Below are 19,255 nucleotides of genomic sequence, written 5' to 3'. Positions count from 1 at the left end.
CTAGTGGTTAGCATGTCCGCTTCTCAATCGGGAGATCGCGAGTTCTACTCACGGTCGGTCATACCAAAGACCATTATAAAAATGGTGCCTACTACCATCTGGCAAGGCATACTGCAATACAGATGCGAGTGGGGAGTCAAACTCTCGTGGTTACCAGAGGACTAGCCCCCCACTGTAGCCCTAGCTATGTAATATAGGCGAGAGGCCGAGGGCTATGAAACTGAGATCGGCGCTGCCAAACGTACCATGAATGGTGCAGGAAGGACTTTGACTTTTGACCTTAGGGATATGAGAAGTGTAAAATAAAAAAAAATCCAACCACAATAAAATACTGTTTGAAAAGTTCTGATTGCTGACTGAATCTAATATATTATGTTTCTTAATTTAAAATTGGCATGAAAGTCAAAGTCCATCCCGTGCCAGGACCTGATCTTCCCAGGTAGTCTCCTGTCCCAGTAGTAACCAGGCACTTAGCTCATTGGGCAACACTGATCTCCGTTTCAGTAGCTCTTGGCCTCTCACCTATTACATAGCTAGGGTTACAGTGGGGCCAGTCCTCTGGTACCTGTGAGAGTTTGACTCCCTACTTGCAAAATCTTAAAATATATTATCTTAATTCTTACAACGTGTCAGCTTTTTTTTTTACAAAAACAAATAGAAAAAAAAAACGAACAGGGAAGCCATGGCCTCCAGGCTAGAGAAGCAGCTTTGGGACCAAAAGGTCACATGCTTGATTCTCTGGATCAGTAGGAATGGCTGACATGCCATCGAGCAAGGCATCTAACCTCCAACTGCTTTGCAGACTGCCTGCTGCTGTGTGTATGTCAGGGTCCTGTTGTATGTTGCTCTGGATAAGAGTGTCTGCTAAATTCCTGTAACGTAACATATCTTTCTTCTGAATATACCTTTCAACATAAGCATAAATGTGTTTAGGCTGGTAACATTATCTATGAAGCCTGTTTTTATTACTTTTAAATGCTATTTTGTAATGGTTATTAATAGTTAGTATAAATGTGTACAATACTATTTAATAATTGCAGTAAAATGCTGTATGTTTATGTGCATTAAGATAAAGTATATAATACTTAATTCTTGATGAATAAGGAATAAAATATATATCAATTATTTTCCTTATAGCATGTTTTTATTTTTTATTAGTACATACTAAACACACTTTATAATTATACACAGGTTATTATGAGTGTGCAGTAATATACACTGTAATAAAGAATAGAGGAAAGATCATTTAAGCAATATGGTACAAGCAAGAACATTCTTGTATTGAATATCAGCACGGCTGTGATTCGGCCGGAGGTAATCACAGAAGCATGGTTGTGAATGCAATATTGATTTTACACAACAGTTCTATAAACAAACAAAAAAATATGAATATCACGTAACTGACATTTCAGACACAATACAGCAAAATCTTTTATTTATTTTTGCTCCCAATTAAGCATCAAATGGTTAGAGATAGACTGACTGACAGCCCATAGTAAGTGCAGTAATGGCTTCAATGTAATGAACTATTGTTAGAAGTTAGATTTTATGTAGTGAACACAGATGAGCAGAGTGATACAAACAGTAAAATGTACCAATGTGGTTAAACGAAATATCAGCACACTTGGGATGTCACTTGTCCAATCAAATCAGTGCACCAGAACTAACTGTTGTAGATCATGAAATTAATGTTTGTAATTTTTTTTTTTACTTTTTTTAACCTTTATGAATTTTTGTTTGTTTGTTTGTTTGTTTGTTTGTTTGTTTGTTTGTTTGTTTGTTTTTTAAGAAAAGAAAAAAGTAACCTTACACTTAATTTGCAAATACGCATAACCATAGCCATAAAGCTTACAAATACAGGCTGTTAGCAAAAGTCCTTTACAAAGAAAAACATTTACAACTTTGATTAATGATATGTATGAACATAGAGGAGACAAACAATAAAAATGCAGAGAAGCACAGCTGATCTTATAATGGAGAGAAGGACTAGAACCTCAATCTGAAAAGGAGCATCTGCACAAAAAAAAGAAAGAAAAAATAAAAAATATGTAGCGAATAAGTTTTGTTTGCATAGTTCATTTTACATGCACAAAAGCAATTTGCTCAAATGAGTGAAATAGCCAGTGTTCGACACTTAAGGAAGTACTTTACCTTTGAGGGTCACCTTAGTTCTATTCCCAAACAGAATCTCTTCACATGCAGCCACAGCACAATAGTACATTCCACCATCAGAGAGGGTGATGTTCTTGGGGAGACTGTAAACACACGTCTGTGTAGGAGAATTAGCAGTGAAGCTTGTCTCACACTGGCCACTGCTTTGTCTTTGAGTGTAAATGAGCCCTGACTGGGAATCATCTGAGTCGCGTCTGAACCAGTATACACTGTCATCTCCTGCACAGCGATTAGTGACGACTGTACACGGAGACACAGGGTCTCCTGGTTCAACCATCTGAACCTTTTCCTGCTGGGTAACTGTGCTGATTTTTAATGACTGATCTTAAAGACAAATGAACAAAATTCAGTTATATAGTTTCATCAGTCGATATAGTACAAAACCTTATAAATGGCTAAATGATTATTAAATGATGAATCTCTCCAAATATTTTTTTCACAGAAGCACACTATTATAAATGTGTTACTGACTGAGCAGTTACATTTATAAATGAGAAGTAGCTGTGAGTAAAGCAGCTTCTTACCTTTCACGATTAGAACAGTGCCTTGTCCAAATGTGATATCATAAAGAAATGTGATAGCACAGTAGTAAGTGGCTGAGTCTGATAGTTTTGCATTTGAGATTCTCAGATTAAACATGAAAGGTTTGATTTCTATATCAAAGCGGATGTTGTTTTCAAATTCTTGATAAAACGTTGCAGGTTGAAGCTGATATGATGTAGCAATTACATGTGGCTTCTCTCCAAGCTTTTGTCTGAGCCATATAATAGTGGTTATTCTCTTTTCTGTAAATTGACACGTTAGATTAACACTGCCTCCAACTTCAACAGTTCTTAGTGGCTCCTGCCAAGTATCATCTTCACTGGATGAAAGATCTAGAGTAACCCCCCACCCAAAAAAAAAATAATAATAATAATTAATCACTACTAAGACACTGACCTCATCCCCTATATGTTATAAAATACCTACAATAACTGAATTTGTATATAATTGGCAATGAAATCTAATATCTAAGTCTACTTACTGATAGATGTGCACAGCAGGAAGGAAAAAATTAAAATCATTTTCTACAAGATTGACCTGTACATAGTACAAATACCCTCTGAAAAGAAAAAGAGAGAAAGATTAAGTGGAAAAAAATCCAAACCCATCATATACGAGTACGGTGAGATCAAAATTATATACAAGAACTTACTCACAAAGCAAGATTTTTACTCACAAAAGCAACTAACGCCAGTAACTACCCAGTGTCTTCTTTCAAAAGCGTGAAAAGCTGTGAATAAAACTTCCGCTAAAGAATAACACCTTCATAACTATGCAGGAAGAGACTGACTGACAGAAAAACATATTAAAATAGGTCACCTGCACACAAGGGAGTGGCATTACATAATCAAGATTTTTTTGGACCAGTTTGTGTCATGGATGCTGGTGCCAGATGGGTTGGTTTGAGTATTCCAGAAATTGCTGATCATCTGTGATTTTCACCAAGTTTCTCACACACACACACACACACACACACACACACAACAATGGAGAAAATTGTGTGTGTGTGTGTGTGTGTGTGTGTGTGTGTGTGTGTGTGTGTGTGTGTGTGTTGGGGGTGGGGATGGAGTGCATTACTTTTGTATAAAAGGAGTGTCTTTTGTGTTATTCCTTAAACTTACCTACTTAATCTTAAAAATGAATATATACACATGTATACAAAAATACATAAATATACAATGTTTTAGAACTAATATGCATATCCTAGACATTTTATAAATATAAATTTGATAAATACATTATACTAATGCATATTTATAAATACACAATATCTGACTGTAAAAACCTGTACATTTAACTACAACCAGATGTATATAAATCTACAAACTATTTTTTTAAATAATTAAAAAGTCCCAAAAAATTAGGGGAAAAAAAACCCCACTAATGCTGGAGCACAGGGGTGAAATACTCACCACAAATACAATATTTACTGTAGATTTTATGATGAATATGAAGTGATGGATTTGGATGGGGGTGGCATGGTGGTGTAGTGGTTAGCACTGTCACCTCACAGCCAGAAGGTTCTGGGTTCGAACCAAGTGGCCGACAGGGGCCTTTCTGTGTGGAGTTTGCATGTTCTCCCCGTGTCTGCATGGATTTCCTCTGGGTGCTCTGGTTTCCCCCACAGTCCAAAGACATGCAGGTTAGGTGGCTCTAAATTGACCATAGGTGTGAATGGTTGTTGGTCTCTATGTGTCAGCCCTGTGATAATTCGGTGACTTGTCCAGGGTGTACCCCCCGCCCATAGTCAGCTGGGATAGGCTCCAGCTTGCCTGTGACCCTGCACAGGATAAGCTGTTACGGATAATGGATGGGGCGGCACAGTGGTGTAGTGGTTATCACTGTCACCTCACAGCAAGAAGGTCCTGGGTTTGAGCCCCATGGCCGACGGGGGCCTTTCTGTGTGGATCTTGCATGTTCTCCCTGTGTCTGTGTGGGTTTCCTCTGGGTGCTCCAGTTTCTCCCACAGTCCAAAGACACGCAGGTTAGGTTAATTGGTGGCTCTAAATTGACCATAGGTGTGAATGTGAGTGTGAATGGTTGTTTCTCTGTGTCAGCCCTACGATGACCTGGCGACTTGTCCAGGGTGTACCACACCTTTCACCCATAGTCATCTGGGATAGGCTCCAGCCTGCCTGCAACCCTGTACAGGATAAGCGGCTACAGATAATGGATGGATGGGCTGGATTTGGATGGACCTCCTGATAAAGTTCTCCTGAGTCTCCTTAGCAGGATCCACATGCTGCATGCTACTATGAGGGGATTCTTGACTGTTGTCCTCTTCAGCCTTCCTTCTCCTTATCCCCTGGCATTGGATGGGAATCCTCATAAGGCTGATCAACTACAATGTCATGAAAGAACTAGAGACCAGAGGTTTAAGCTGTGACACGTGGAACATGGGGTGGATGCGTTGCATGGTGAGTGGTAGTGCCAGTCTGACAGAACATGGGCTGATTACCTTTTTGATGAGGAAGGGTCCTGGGTACCTGGGATCCAGCTTGCGGGAGACAGTTCTGAGTGGCAGATGGCGTGTGGAGGGCATGACTCATTGCCCCACCCGGTAAGTGGGCGCCTTAGAGCGGCGTTTGTCGGCCTGCCTCTTGGATGCTAGGGCGGAGCGAATGAGTTTTCTCCAAGCCAATGCCCACATCCTCTGCAGTGGCATATGAAGGTCTGGGCTGAGGGTACAGCGACCTCCTCCTCTTGGTTGGGGAAGAGTGGTGGTTGGTAACCTAGGGAGCACTGGAAGGGTGAGAGACCTGTGACAGATGAAGGAAGAGTGTTATGAGCGTACTCGATCCAGGGTAGGTATTTACTCCAAGAACTGGCATCCCTGGATGCCATGCACCTGAGTGCAACCTCCAAAGCCTGGTTCACCCGTTCTGCCTGGCCATTGGTCTGTGGGTGGAAGCCTGAGGTGAGACTACAGGTGGCCCCGATGAGTTTGCAGAAGGCCCTCCAGAATTGTGCAGTGAACTGAGGGCCATGGTCAGAAATGATGTCGGTGGGTAGTCCATGTAGGTGGAAGACGTGGTGGACGAGTAATTCTGTGGTTTCTTTGGCTGAGGGGAGCTTGGGCAGAGGAATGAAATGGACAGTCTTGGAGAAACGGTCAATGACAGTGAGGATGCATGTGTTACCACCTGAGTTGGGGAGTCCTGTGACGAAGTCCAGGGCAATGTGAGACCAAGGTCGATGTGGAGTCGGGAGGGGTCTTAGCAAGCCAGCAGGGAGTCGATTGGTTGTCTTGTTCTGGGAGCATGTGTTGCAGGCTGCCACGAACTCCTGGATGTCCTCCTTGATGGATGGCCACCAAAAGCACTGCTGGATGAGTGCCAGGGTTCAAGCGGCTCCTGGATGACAGGCCAGCTTGGAGCCATGACCCCACTGCAGTGCCTGGGTTCACACAGGACAGGGAACAAACAGATGGTTAGGAGGAATGTTGTTGGGGTTACCTTCACCGGGGTCCTGCACCAGGGCCCTCCGCACAAGTGTCTCAACCTCTAGAATGGCAGCTCCCACCAGGCAGCGTGGAGGAAGGATGGTCTTGGGCAGTTTAGGCTCCTCTTGGTGGGAAGAAAACATCCTGGACAGGGTGTTGGGTTTGCCGTTCTTGGAGCCTGGGCAGTAAGAGAGCATGAAGTTGAACCAGGAGAAGAAGAGAGACCAATGGGCTTGACAGGAATTAAGGCGTTTAGTGGACTTGAGATACTCCATATGGTCAGTCCAGACTAGGAAGGGGAGCTCCGATCCCTCAAGCCAGTGCCTCCACTCCTCCAAGGCTAGTTTAACAGCCAGTAGTTCTCGGTCGCCGATGTCGTAATTCCGTTCGTCTGGGGATAGCCGGCAGGAGAAGAAGGAACATGGGCAGACCTTGTCATCACTGGCCCTCTGGGATAGTATAGCTCTGATCCCTGACTCAGAAGCGTCAACCTCGACAATAAACCGCTTGGTAGGATCGGGTATGGTGAGAATGGGTGCTGTGGTAAACCTGTGCTTGAGCATGGAAAAGGCTTTCTCTGCTTCCTCCCCCCACTTGAATTGGGTCTTGGTCAAGGTCAGGGCTGAGAGAGGTCTGGCCACTGTGCTGAAGTTGTGAATGAAGTGCCTGTAGAAGTTGGCGAATCCTAGGAAGCGCTGGAGCTCTCATCTCAAAGATGGGGTGGGCCAATTGGCAACTGCCTCGAGCTAGAGGGGGTCCATCTGGATCCTTGCTGGGGAGATGATGAATCCCAGAAATGAGACAGAGCTCTGGTGAAATTCGCTCTTTTCTGCCTTGACGAACAACTTGTTCTCTAGCAGGTGCTGGAGGACCTGCTGGACGTGACACCGATGTTCCTCTAGGGAGCCGGGAGAAGATCAGGATGTCATCCAGGTACACAAAAACAAAGATGTTTAGGAAGTCCCTTAAGACATCGTTAACAAGTGCCTAGAAGACTGCGGACACGTTGGTCAAGCCGAAAGGGACCACGAGGTACTCATAGTGACCAGTGGTGGTGTTAAAGGCCATCTTCCACTTGTCCCCCTCCCTGATCCTGATGAGATGGTATGCATTGTGTAGATCTAGCTTGGTGAATACCTTCACTCCCTGGAGTAGTTCAAAGGCCGTGGTCATGAGCGGTAGTAGGTAGTGGTTCTTGACCGTGATGGCGTTGAGACCCCAATAGTCGATGCAGGGGCAGAGTGACTTGTCCTTTTCCATGAAGAAGAATCCTGCCCCTGCTGGGGAAGAGGAAAGACAGATGATCCCAGCTGCCAAAGATTCAGATATCTACTTCTCCATGGCTTGCCTTTCGATGGAAGAGAGAGAGTAGAGTCATCCTTTGGGTGGCGCTGTCCCGGGTAGGAGGTCGATTCCACAGTCACAGGGTCTGTGAGGAGGGAGGGACACTGCTCGGGTCTTGCTGAAAACAAGTTTGAGATCCAGATATTCCAAAGGCACATGAGAGAGGTTGGGGAACTCGCTAGCTGAAGGCTGCGGTGGTTTGGCGGGAGACAGAGCAGAGTTCAGACAGGAAGCTAGGCAGGACTGGCTCCAGCCTATGATGGTGTTGTCAGCTCAGTTAAGGTGGGGGTTGTGCTGCATTAACCATGGTAATCCTAGGGCAATGGGTACGTGGGGGTTGTTCATGACGTGAAGCTGGATAGTTTGAGTAGTTACCAGAAATCCTTAGGGTGAGCGGGGTGGTAAGGTGGGTGATGCTGGTCAAGCCGATGCCATTGAGTGTCAGGACAGTGAGAGGGACGTCGAGAGCAAGTAGCGGGATTCCCAGATGCTTGGCGGTGGCAGAGCAGATGAGGTTCCTGTCTGCCCCGAGTCGACAAGGGCCTGGAGGTGGTGACGCTGGTTGTCACAGATAATGATGACAGGAAGTAATGGACAATTAGCGGGGGACTGGTTCCGAGCATTGCCCACCAGGGCCCCTTGATTCACTGGTGGGCTCGTCCTTTTAGCGGGCAGGCTCAGCAGATGTGTCCCAGCTGACCACAGTAGAAGCAGACCCCCTGTGCTCTGGTGGCAATATCATTCCTCCGCTGACACCTGAACCCGGTCTACCTGCATGGGTTCGATGGACGCAGCGGGAGGTGGAGAGGAGGTGAATCTGGAGTGGTTCTTCTCTCTCCTCCATTGCTGGATCCGAGCGTTGATGCAGTTGGCGAGGTCCATGAGGCTGGAGAGGTCTGACGGCAGTTCCCGCGATACCAACTCGTCCTTGATGGCGTCGGACAAGCCATGCAGGAACGCATTGATCTGGGCATTCTCATTCCAACCGCACAAAGCTGCCAACATCCAGAACTTGATGGCATAATCCAAGGTAGACCAGGACCCCTGATGCAGCTCCATGAGCTCTCTGGCCTCCTCCCAGCCGGACAGAGAGCAGTCGAAAGTTCATCTCATCTCCTCAGAGAAATCCTTGAAACTGGAACAAAAGGGTGCATTGGCATCCCAGACTGCAGTTCCCCACTCTCTGGCCTTGCCAGTGAGGAGCCTTATTGTATATGCTACCCGGGAGCATTCTGTGGGGAAGGCCAGAGGTTGCAATTCTAGGATCAATGAATATTGAGACAAAAACGATCTGCAAGTACCTGGTTCTCCATTGTAGGGCTGAGGTGCTGGAAGTCTCAGTTCGTGGAGAAAGGCGGTGGCAGGAGCTGAAGTAGGAGACGGCTGAGCAGGGGTAGGCACGGCTTGACAGTGCTGTATCTACGTGGTGAGAAGGTTGAGTGCGTTGGACAGAGTGGCGAGGTTCTGGGTAATTTGTTTTAGGTCTTGTTGGTGGGTCCCGAGGAGAGTCCCTTGCTGTTGGATGGCCGTTCTCAGATGGGCGAGTTCCGCTGGATCCATGTTGGCCAGAACGTACTGTTAGGGTTGGTGGAGGTATGGTGAAGTTAGGATCCAAAAACAGAACACAGACAGTAATCCAATAAATAAGATGATTTAATACAGGGAAGAAAGGGTGTGGCAAAAGATAAACAAACAGGGCAAAAAACAAATAGCAAAAATAGTCTGGACAAAACGAGAACAAACAACTTGACAAAAACATGAGACAGGCAAAGACAAAAAAGCTAGCGCAAAAAACCATAAACAAGAAAAGACCCTTAGTGCAAGAAACCATGAACCAGAAAACCCTTAGTTCAAAAACCATGAACCAGAAATAACCCTTAGTGCAAAAAGCCAAGAACCAGAAAAACACTAGTGCAAAAACCATGGACAAGAGAAAATCACTAGAGAGAAAAACCATGAGGAGCAAGAGAGGCACAGAAACAGCTAGAGAAGCAAACGAGGCATTCTGGCAAAGTCTGAATCTGAGAACGGCTTATTTATACACAGCAGTGAAAACCAGGAAGTGAATACGGGTGAGAAGGGATTCCTGACCCGGATCCAGATCGGCTCTGGTGTGAGAGATCCGTAATCTCCGGAGTGGATGTCCAGGGCGGAGCATGACAGTATATTTGTCGGGAGTGCTTCAATAAGGACACTCAGAGAGCACAGGCCTCTGCCAATACCAAATGTCAGTGTGTACATGTGGGTTTGTGTGTCGGGGGTGTTGCAGGATAAATTAGAAGAGCACTCGGAGAGCTCAGACCTTTGCCAAGGCCAAATGCCATAATGTTAGTGAAAGTGAAACTAAATTTGTTGACAATCCAACAGCAGAGTGTACATCATGCCAATGTTATTTATGAAAGGGAGCTCAAAGAGTGATTTGTATTTACAACAGAGACACGAAGGTGAATTACACTCTGCAACTGTCAGGGAGCCCAAGAGCACAAAATACCAATTGTCAAATAATAGAATAGAATAGAATAGAATAGAATAGAATAGAATAGAATGCCTTTATTGTCACTATACACATGTACAATGAGATTAAAAGCAACTCCAATCACAGTGCAAACAGCATAAAATATAAAATATGCAATAAAAAAGAGAAGGAAGGGGGAAAAAGGGTGCTATGTACAGTGCTGTGTTCCACATTATGGAGTGGGGTATTGCATATTATAAGTATTGCACAGAGAGAGTCCGGGTATTGCACATTATTGCACATTATAGTATTGCACAGAGAGAGTCCGGGTATTTCACATTATAAGTATTGCACATTATAGTATTGCACATGGAGAGTCCGGGTATTGCACATTATAAGTATTGCACAGTGAGAGTTAGGCTATAAAGTCAGTGCATATTCGAGTTCAGGGTGGTTATGGCTTTTGGAAAGAAGCTGTTTTTGAATCTACTGTATCTGTTTTTGTCTTGATGCACCTGTAGTGCCTCCCTGAGGGCAACAGGTCAAACAGATCAAAACCAGGGTGGGAGCTGTCCTTGATAATGTTCCTAGCTCTGCTGAGGCAGCGTGAGGTGTAAATGTCCATCAGGGAGGGGACAGGGCAGCCTATGATCTTCTGTGCTGCCTTTACTACTCTCTGGAGCCTCTCCCTGTCTACAGCAGTGCAGCTGCCGTACCATACTGTGATACAGTACGTCAGCAGGCTCTCAATGGATGAGCGGTAGATGGTCAGCAGCAGGTTGGAGTCTAGGTTGTACTTCCTGAGGACTCTCAGGAAGTGTAACCACTGCTGAGCCTTCTTGATGACTGCCGTGGTGTTCTCTGTCCAGGAGATGTCAGCAGAGATGAGAACGCCGAGAAACCGGAAGGTGTGGACCCTCTCCACACACTCACTGTTGATATAAAGGGGGGCTAGGTCAGTGCTGTGCTTCCTGAAGTCAACGATGATCTCTTTGGTTTTCTTGGTGTTCAGAGCAAGGTTATTCTCCGAACACCAGGCTGCCAACTTCAGTACCTCCTCTCTGTAGGCTGCCTCGTCTCCCTTCGAGATGAGTCCGACCACAGTGGTGTCATCAGCAAACTTGACGATGAAGTTGTTGTGGGTTGAACTGCAGTCGTGGGTGTAGAGGCAATACAGGAGGGGGCTCAGCACACAGCCCTGTGGAGAGCTGGTGCTCAACATGCGGGTGGAGGAAAAGTGGGGGCCAAGTCTCACAGTCTGGGACCGGTTCGTGAGAAAGTCCTTTATCCAGGCACATGTGAGACAGGGGAGGCTGAGAGTGTCCAGTTTTCTGATGAGAATGTCCATGTTTATTGTGTTAAAGGCTGAACTATAATCCACAAAGAGCATCCGGACGTAGCTCTGGCGCTGCTCCAGGTGGTTCAGCGCAGAGTGGAGAGCTACAGCAATGGCGTCCTCTGTGGATCTGTTCACACGATATGCGAACTGGTGGGGGTCGAAGTCTGGGGGGAGGTAGTCCTTGATGTGCTGAAGAACTAGTCTCTCGAAGCACTTCATGATCACTGGGGTGAGGGCCACAGGACGGTAATCATTCAGGCTGGTGACGGGAGACTTCTTCGGCACTGGGATTATTGTTGCTGATTTTAGGCAGGGCGGGATGACTGCCTGAGCCAGGGAGAGGTTGAAGATCCTGGTGAAGGTGAGGGCGAGCTGATTGCATACATGTCAACCCCTTTGGGCGTCCACCTGTAGTATTAGAGGAAGAAATCCATAAAATCAACATAAAATCCTTATAGCCTTCGAATCGCACCAAACTTAATAAATAAATAAGTAAATATAACTTGCCTGAGAACTTCGTCCAGCATGTCGAAAATCGCCTCGCCCGTGCCGATATTGCACACGGGCATGTCTATGATTCTTGACTTCGCCCCTCTGTTTATGTCAAAGATCTGCACCAAAACGGCCAGTCGCTTGTCCGTCTTTTTGTCATTGGATTCGTCGATCATCAAGGAAAATGGCGACGTCCAGCAGTGCTGGATGATCGGTAGTGTAGCTTCGGGGGCCAAGCTCTTTTTGATTATTTGCATTGTTTTGGTGTGCCTACAGCTGATAGATTTCGCAATCGTACTGTCCATGCAAATTCGTGGCAACAGTTCTGTCAGGTGGTCCGCAACGGCTAGCGGCAAATTGTGCTGCGCAATAAAATTACAGATCGTAACTTCTGCTCTTGTTACACTTGTTGGTTGATCATCAGTCTTAGGCTTTGCAAACATCGTCATTTGCGGCTGATTCTGTTTCTGGTGCAAATTTTGCTGATGTAGTTTGGACCTCATGTGTTCCCTCACGTCGCAAACTCCAGACACCGCAACTTTTATATCTCGCACACAAACTGTGCAGTGCGCGTACTCCTCATTTTTCGCCTGAACAATGACACCATTAAATGTCTCTGTGGCAGCGGGGGCGTGGTCAAGCATCGGTCTATGATGGGAGGGCGGAGTCAGGGAAGGTAAGTAGCAGAATCACTGCACCTGATGTTAATTAATGTGTTTGTGTGTCTTCCCCAGTGATCGCACCCTATTTAAGGAGAGAGAGCGAGAGCAGAGGGAGCTCTCTCCCCAACCGCCGACCACCGGCTGGCCTACGCGGACCTTCACCGGGCTGTCCTCCAGCGGGTGGGACGCACCCCCGAGCAACAACGTCAGCGCTTCCACGCTTTGCGCTTGGAGGAAGTTGGCCAGCTGTTCGCGTTTGGCCAGCAACTCCGGGATGCCTGCTGGCAGTGGTTGAGGGCCGACAACCGCGACGCTGAGGGACTCCTCGACCAGGTGGTACTGGAGCAGTTCATCACGCGTTTACCAGCAGGAACCACAGAGTGGGTCCAGTGCCACTGCCCGGCGTCGCTGGATCAGGCAATCGAGCTGGCGGAGGACCATTTGGTGGCTGTCCCGACGGCAGGACAGCAGACGACCTCTTCTCTTCTCTCCTCTCTCTCTCTCTCCCCCCTCCTCCTGTGTCTCCTCCTTGCCCCATTCCCCCACCGCGGAGGCGGCGCACCCGCGGTGCCCTCCCGTTTCTCCCTTCTGTGTCTGTCTCTCCCCCCCCTCAGGTGAGTGAGCCCCAGAGCACTAGTGCAGAGAGGAAGCCCAGGCCGGTTTGCTGGCGCTGCAGGGAGCCGGGCCACCTCCAACAGCAGTGCTCGGTAATGGAGGTGGGCACGGTGGTTCGGATCCCCGATGCGCCAGGAGCCGCCCTCGATCGGGCCGGAGCGTATCGCATACCGGTGAGTATCCAAGGGGATACATATCAGGCGTTGGTGGATTCTGGCTGTAATCAGACCTCAATCCACCAAAGCCTGGTGCAAGACGAGGCATTGGGGGGAGCATAATTGGTGAAGGTGTTGTGTGTGCACGGGGATGTTCACAACTACCCTCTAGTGTCGGTCCACATTCTTTTCCGAGGGGAAAAATTTATAGTGAAGGCGGCGGTTAATCCTCGCCTTACCCACTCGATAATTTTGGGGACTGATTGGCCGGAATTTCAGGATTTAATGACACACTTAGTGAAGAGTGGGTCCTGCCATAGTTTAACAGGGGGAGGTCCCGGTGTCGCGTTGGTGGGAGCAGCTGTCACAGAGCCGTCTACGTCAGCTCCGCGTCAGAGTGAGGAGCCGCCGGCTCCTCCTCTCTCTGTTGGGGAATCCCTCACGGATTTTCCATTAGAGCAGTCACAAGACGAGACTCTGTGGCATGCGTTTGACCAAGTGAGAGTAATTGATGGTCAAACGCTCCAGCCAAACGCCACCCTGTCCTTCCCCTACTTCGCAATTATGAAGGATAGATTATACCGAGTGACGCAGGACACTCAAACTAAAGAGCGAGTCACGCAGCTTTTGATTCCGAAGAGCCGCTGGGAATTGGTATTCCAGGCGGCTCACTTTAATCCCATGGCTGGACACTTAGGGCAGGATAAAACACTAGCCCGAATAATGGTCCGGTTCTATTGGCCAGGGATTCGCGGCGATGTCCGTAGGTGGTGTACGGCGTGCCGCGAATGCCAGTTAGTAAATCCAGCAGCCATTCCAAAAGCGCCTTTGCACCCTCTACCATTAATCGAGACCCCGTTCGAAAGAATTGGGATGGATCTCGTCGGGCCATTAGATCGGTCAACATGAGGGTACCGCTTTATATTAGTTCTGGTGGACTATGCAACGCGATACCCGGAAGCAGTGCCTCTTCGCAATATCTCAGCACGCAGTATTGCGGAGGCACTCTTCCCCGTTATCTCCCGAGTTGGAATCCTGAAAGAGATTCTGACTGACCAAGGCACCTCGTTTATGTCACGTACACTGAACGAATTGTATGGGTTGTTGGGTATTAAGCCGATCCGCACCAGCGTGTATCACTCACAAACGGACAGTTTAGTTGAACAGTTCAATCGTACCCTCAAGAATATAATTAAAAAATTCGTAAGTGAGGACGCACGTAATTGGGATAAATGGCTCGAACCCTTGCTATTTGCAGTGCGAGAGGTCCCCCAAGCCTCCACGGGGTTCTCCCCGTTTGAATTGTTATACGGGCGTAAGCCGCGCGGCATTCTAGATGTGCTGCGGGAAAATTGGGAGGAGGGACCTTCACCAAGTAAAAATGAAATCCAATACGTTATTGACCTGCGCGCAAAACTCCACACACTCACACACCTAACTCAGGAGAATTTGCGGCAGTCCCAAGAACGACAAACCCGCCTGTACGACAAGGGTACGCGCCTTAGGGAGTTCGCTCCGGGAGATAAAGTACTCGTACTGTTGCCCACATCGAGCTCCAAATTGGTCACCAAGTGGCAAGGACCCTTTGAGATCACATGGCGAGTCGGGGACGTTGACTATGAGGTGAGGCGAATGGATAGGGGTGGGGCGCTACAGATTTACCACCTCAACCTGCTCAAACTCTGGAACGAGGAGGTCCCCATGGCGTTGGTGTCGGTGGTTCCGGAGAAGGTGGAGCTGGGGCCGGAGGTTCAAAAGGGAACATTGGCATCACGTACCTCTCCGGTCCCCTGTGGAGACCACCTCTCCCCGACCCAACTCGCGGAGGTTGCCCAGTTGCAGACCGAGTTTTCGGACGCGTTCTCGCCCCTGCCCGGCCGCACCAACCTCATAGAGCACCACATTGAGACGCCCCCGGGGGTGGTAGTGCATAGCCGCCCTTACAGGTTACCCGAGCACAAGAAAAAAGTGGTTCGGGAAGAACTCGAGGCCATGCTCGAAATGGGCATCGTCGAGGAGTCCCACAGTGACTGGAGCAGCCCGGTGGTCTTGGTACCTAAGGCCAATGGGTCAGTCCGGTTCTGTGTAGACTATAGAAAAGTCAACGCGGTGTCTAAATTCGACGCGTACCCAATGCCTTGTATTGATGAGTTGCTCGATCGGCTAGGCACGGCTCGTTTTTACTCGACACTGGATTTAACAAAGGGTTATTGGCAGATCCCCTTGACTCCATTATCCCGAGAAAAAACAGCCTTTTCCACACCATTTGGCTTACACCAATTTGTCACACTTCCTTTTGGGCTGTTTGGGGCACCCGCTATGTTTCAGCGGCTGATGGATAGAGTCCTCCGCCCCCACGCCACCTATGCGGCCGCCTACCTCGAGGACATTATTATCTATAGTAATGACTGGCCGAGGCACCTCGAACATCTGAGGGCCGTCCTTAGGTTGCTGAGGCGAGCGGGTCTCACAGCCAACCCAAAGAAGTGTGCGATTGGGCGGGTGGAAGTATGGTATCTGGGCTTCCACTTGGGCAACGGGCAGGTGCGTCCCCAAATTAACAAGACAGCAGCAATTGCGGCCTGCCCGAGGCCCAAGACCAAAAAGGGGGTGAGACAGTTCCTGGGGCTGGCTGGCTATTACCGTAGGTTTATACCTAATTATTCGGATGTCACCAGCCCGCTGACTGATCTAACTAAAAAGGGGACACCAGATCCGGTCCAGTGGACGGAGCAATGCCAGCGGGCTTTTTCTAAGGTAATGGCTGCACTGTGTGGGGGCCACTTTTACACTCCCCTGACTTTTCTCTCCCCTTTATGTTACAGACGGATGTGTCAGACAGAGGGCTGGGGGCTGTTTTGTCCCAGGAGGTGGAGGGGGAGGATCGCCCAGTACTGTATATCAGTCGCAAGCTGTCGGTGCATGAGGGGCGCTACAGCACCATTGAGAAAGAGTGCCTGGCGATCAAGTGGGCGGTCCTCACCCTCCGTTACTACCTGCTGGGACACCCTTTCACCCTCTGTTCGGACCACGCGCCCCTCCAGTGGCTCCACCGCATGAAAGATGCCAACGTGCAGATCACCCATTGGTATCTGGCACTCCAACCCTTTAATTTCAAGGTGATCCACAGGCCAGGGGCACAGATGGTCGTGGCAGACTTCCTCTCCCGTCAAGGGGGGGGGTAGTCAGCTGCAGGCCAGACGGCCGCCTGGCCTGAGTCGGGCGGTGGGGGTATGTGGCAGCGGGGGGCGTGGTCAAGCATCGGTCTGTGACGGGAGGGCGGAGTCAGGGAAGGTAAGTGGCAGAATCACTGCACCTGACGTTAATTAATGTGTTTGTGTGTCTTCCCCAGTGACCGCGCCCTATTTAAGGAGAGAGAGCGAGAGCAGAGGGAGCTCTCTCCCCAACCAGATGACTGATGTGTGTGCGTGTGTCTGAGAGTGAATATAGACACTGAAAAGCTAAATAAAAGAGTTTTGTGAACTCAGTTCTGGCCTGCCGTCCTTCTGTGCTCCACCCACCTACACGAACTGTCACAGTCTCCTTCCATTCAGGAAGATACCACCTGCCGTATCTCATTTTCTTTCTCGGTGTTCCCATTCTTTCACTCAGCAGATGCTATTCAAAATCTCTCAGGTGTAAACAATGTCGCTTTGCACAATGAGAAAATCGTTCGAACAATGACCGTTTGGCGCGTTTAAATGCAGATCGTGCGCATGACCGGAACAAGCGAAGTCTCGTAGTCATGATGCTGCATGAGGCTTGAGGAATAAACATCCGGTTTCACATAGTCTGGGTTATCTGCCCCTGCATAGATGCTGTTCTTTGTCTATAAATCGAGCTTTTGTATGTTTTTGCGACGATCAGCTGACGATGTTCAAGTAAGATACACAAAATAAATTTAGGTCAGAAAATACTGAAAATCCGTAAGACTTTGTTTATACGTCTGTACGCCTTGAAATGAGCTAAAATCCTTATAATTTCCGGACAATCCGTATAGGTTGGCATGTATGTGATGGGCGCATGCTCTGAGCACCTTGCCAGGTACTCCGTCTGGGCCGGTAGCTTTCTTGGGGTTCACTGCCAGGAGTATCCGTCTGACATCATGCTCCTGTACAGTGAATGGAGTGGTGCAGGAACCGGGTGGGGGTGGGGGCAGGGCTGGAGCAGATGAGTGCTGCTGGGATGTTTCAAAGCGAGCAAAGAAGCAATTTAGCTCCTCTACCAGCAGCACACTCAGGTCTCCTGTTGACGCATCACAGCCTCTAAAGTTTGTGATGTCTTATATACCCCGCCACACCTCCCGTGTGTTGTTGCTGGACAGGTGGAACTCTATACTTATCCTATGGTCCGCCTTGGCTTTTTTAATTCCTCTTTTCAGGTCAGCTCGAGCAGCTCTGTACAGAGCTCTGTCACCTGACCTGAAGGCAGCATCACGGGCCCTGAGGCGTGAGCGGACCTGGCTGGTCATCCAGGGTTTCTGGTTTGGGAAAACCCAGATGTTTTTGTCCACTGTCACATTCCCGATGCAGAACTTAATATAGTCCAGTACCGTTCCTGTAAACATCTCCAACTCCTGGTGTTCAAATAAGTCCCAGTCTGTCTGATTGAAGCAATCTTGTAGTTTGGAGAGCGCATTGTCAGGCCAGGCTGTAACATTCCTAATGGTGGGCCTGGCTCTGCGTCTGAGGGGGGTGTAGGCTGGGGAGAGCAGGAGGGACAGATGGTCTGATTGGCCAAGATGGGGGAGGGGTATGGCTCTGTACACATGCCTGATGTTGGAGTAAACATGATCCAAAGTGTTCTCCCCTCTAGTAGAACACTTGACATGTTGATAGAACTTCGGCAGTACAGTCTTCAAGTTGGCCTTATTAAAATCTCCCGCAATTGTGTGAACACCATCGGGGTGGGCTCGCTGCTATTTGTTTATGGTGTTCAGCAGGAGAGAAAGTGCTGTGTTTACACTGGCATCGGGTGGAATATACACAGCCATGACAATCACTACAGTTAGCTCTCTCGGTAGAAAAAAAGGTCGGCATCTTACAGACATGTACTCGAGGTCTGGGAAACAGTGTTTGTCTATAATTGTTCCGTTCTTACACCAGTTATCATGCACGTAAATACAGAGCCCCCCTCCTCTGCTCTTACCGGAGTCCTCAGTCCTGTCCCAGTGGAGCAGAGTGTGTCCTGCTAGCTGCAAGCTAGCATCGGGAATTCCCAGGTGAAGCCAGGTTTCGGTGATAATCAAAATACAGCAGTCACGAACATAGCGATTTCCAGTGAGTTGTAATTCCAAGTTGTCCATTTTATGCACCAGGGATCTGGCATTGGAGAGATACAGGCTCGGTAGAGGTGGCTTGTGTGGTTGTTTTCTTAGCCTTAGCATAATACCGGACCTGTGGCCCTGGTTTTGCTTCCTCTCCCTCCTCTGTCTGCGCCACCTCCTAGACCCGATAACAATCCACAGAGAGCCCGGCGGTCTCGCTATGTCATCTGGGATGTTATGCGTGGAGTGAAAATCGCTCGAAACAGATATCTGGTATTGGTCTCTGATATCCAAAAGTGTCTGGCGGGTGTACTGGATGTTTGCAGAACCGATGGTGCACAAGCAAGCAAGAAAAATACAATAACAACAAAAAAGAGCACTGAAAAGGAGAGCCATAAGCCGCTGCAACCATGCACACCGCCATCTTGAAATGATCAATGCTGGTCATTTGCACACTGCATAGACGCATACTGATGTTGGCAATCAGTCACTCTTACAGATAATCATGGCTGTCTCAAATATTCAACATATTTTTAAAATATTTTCATATACAATTCATTCACCTAAGATATGAAATATTATATATTAATTGTTGTAGTATGTTCCAGACACACACACTTTGTTTTATTACCCATGTCAAACTTGAATTTACTCACCAAGTGGCAAGGGTTATTTGAGGTCACACAGTGAGTCAGGATGTCAACTACTATCACACGTAATGAATGGATAGAGGCAGGGTTCAGAAGATATACCACTTAAATGTGCATACC

The 19,255-nt window shown here is 48.0% G+C and overlaps 1 protein-coding gene across 2 annotated transcripts; it reads right to left on the bottom strand.

The window, feature by feature from the left end:
* Positions 1-1,418: 1,418 nt before the first annotated feature.
* Positions 1,419-3,625, bottom strand: LOC132887823 (uncharacterized). 2 transcript variants are annotated; one of them, XM_060923494.1, is made up of 5 exons: positions 3,372-3,625; positions 3,197-3,274; positions 2,697-3,047; positions 2,152-2,496; positions 1,419-2,013 (listed from the first exon to the last, which is right to left on the bottom strand). In XM_060923494.1, exons 2-5 carry the CDS (start codon positions 3,234-3,236, stop codon positions 1,907-1,909), a joined length of 843 nt encoding a protein of 280 aa, XP_060779477.1. In that variant the 5' UTR covers positions 3,237-3,274; positions 3,372-3,625; the 3' UTR covers positions 1,419-1,906. The 2 variants fall into 2 exon arrangements, with proteins under 2 accessions (XP_060779477.1, XP_060779488.1); XM_060923505.1 differs by having other exon boundaries at positions 3,392-3,625.
* Between the last annotated feature and the right edge of the window lie 15,630 nt (positions 3,626-19,255).

Source organism: Neoarius graeffei, chromosome 1, assembly GCF_027579695.1.
Source record: "Neoarius graeffei isolate fNeoGra1 chromosome 1, fNeoGra1.pri, whole genome shotgun sequence".
In the NCBI taxonomy this organism is placed as follows: Eukaryota; Metazoa; Chordata; class Actinopteri; order Siluriformes; family Ariidae; genus Neoarius; species Neoarius graeffei.
Note: the sequence above shows the minus strand (reverse complement) of the source record. Positions and strands in the feature narration are given on the sequence as shown.

What these genes read in the sequence shown, in the direction of transcription:
- LOC132887823 (XM_060923494.1), bottom strand. Translation starts at nt 3,236, where the DNA reads ATGATTTTAATTTTTTCCTTCCTGCTGTGCACATCTATCA. An exon ending in CACTGTTCTAATCGTGAAAG is followed by an intron (nt 2,497 to 2,696) that starts GTAAGAAGCTGC and finishes TTTGTCTTTAAG; the next exon opens with ATCAGTCATTAAAAATCAGC. An exon ending in AACTAAGGTGACCCTCAAAG is followed by an intron (nt 2,014 to 2,151) that starts GTAAAGTACTTC and finishes TTTTTTGTGCAG; the next exon opens with ATGCTCCTTTTCAGATTGAG.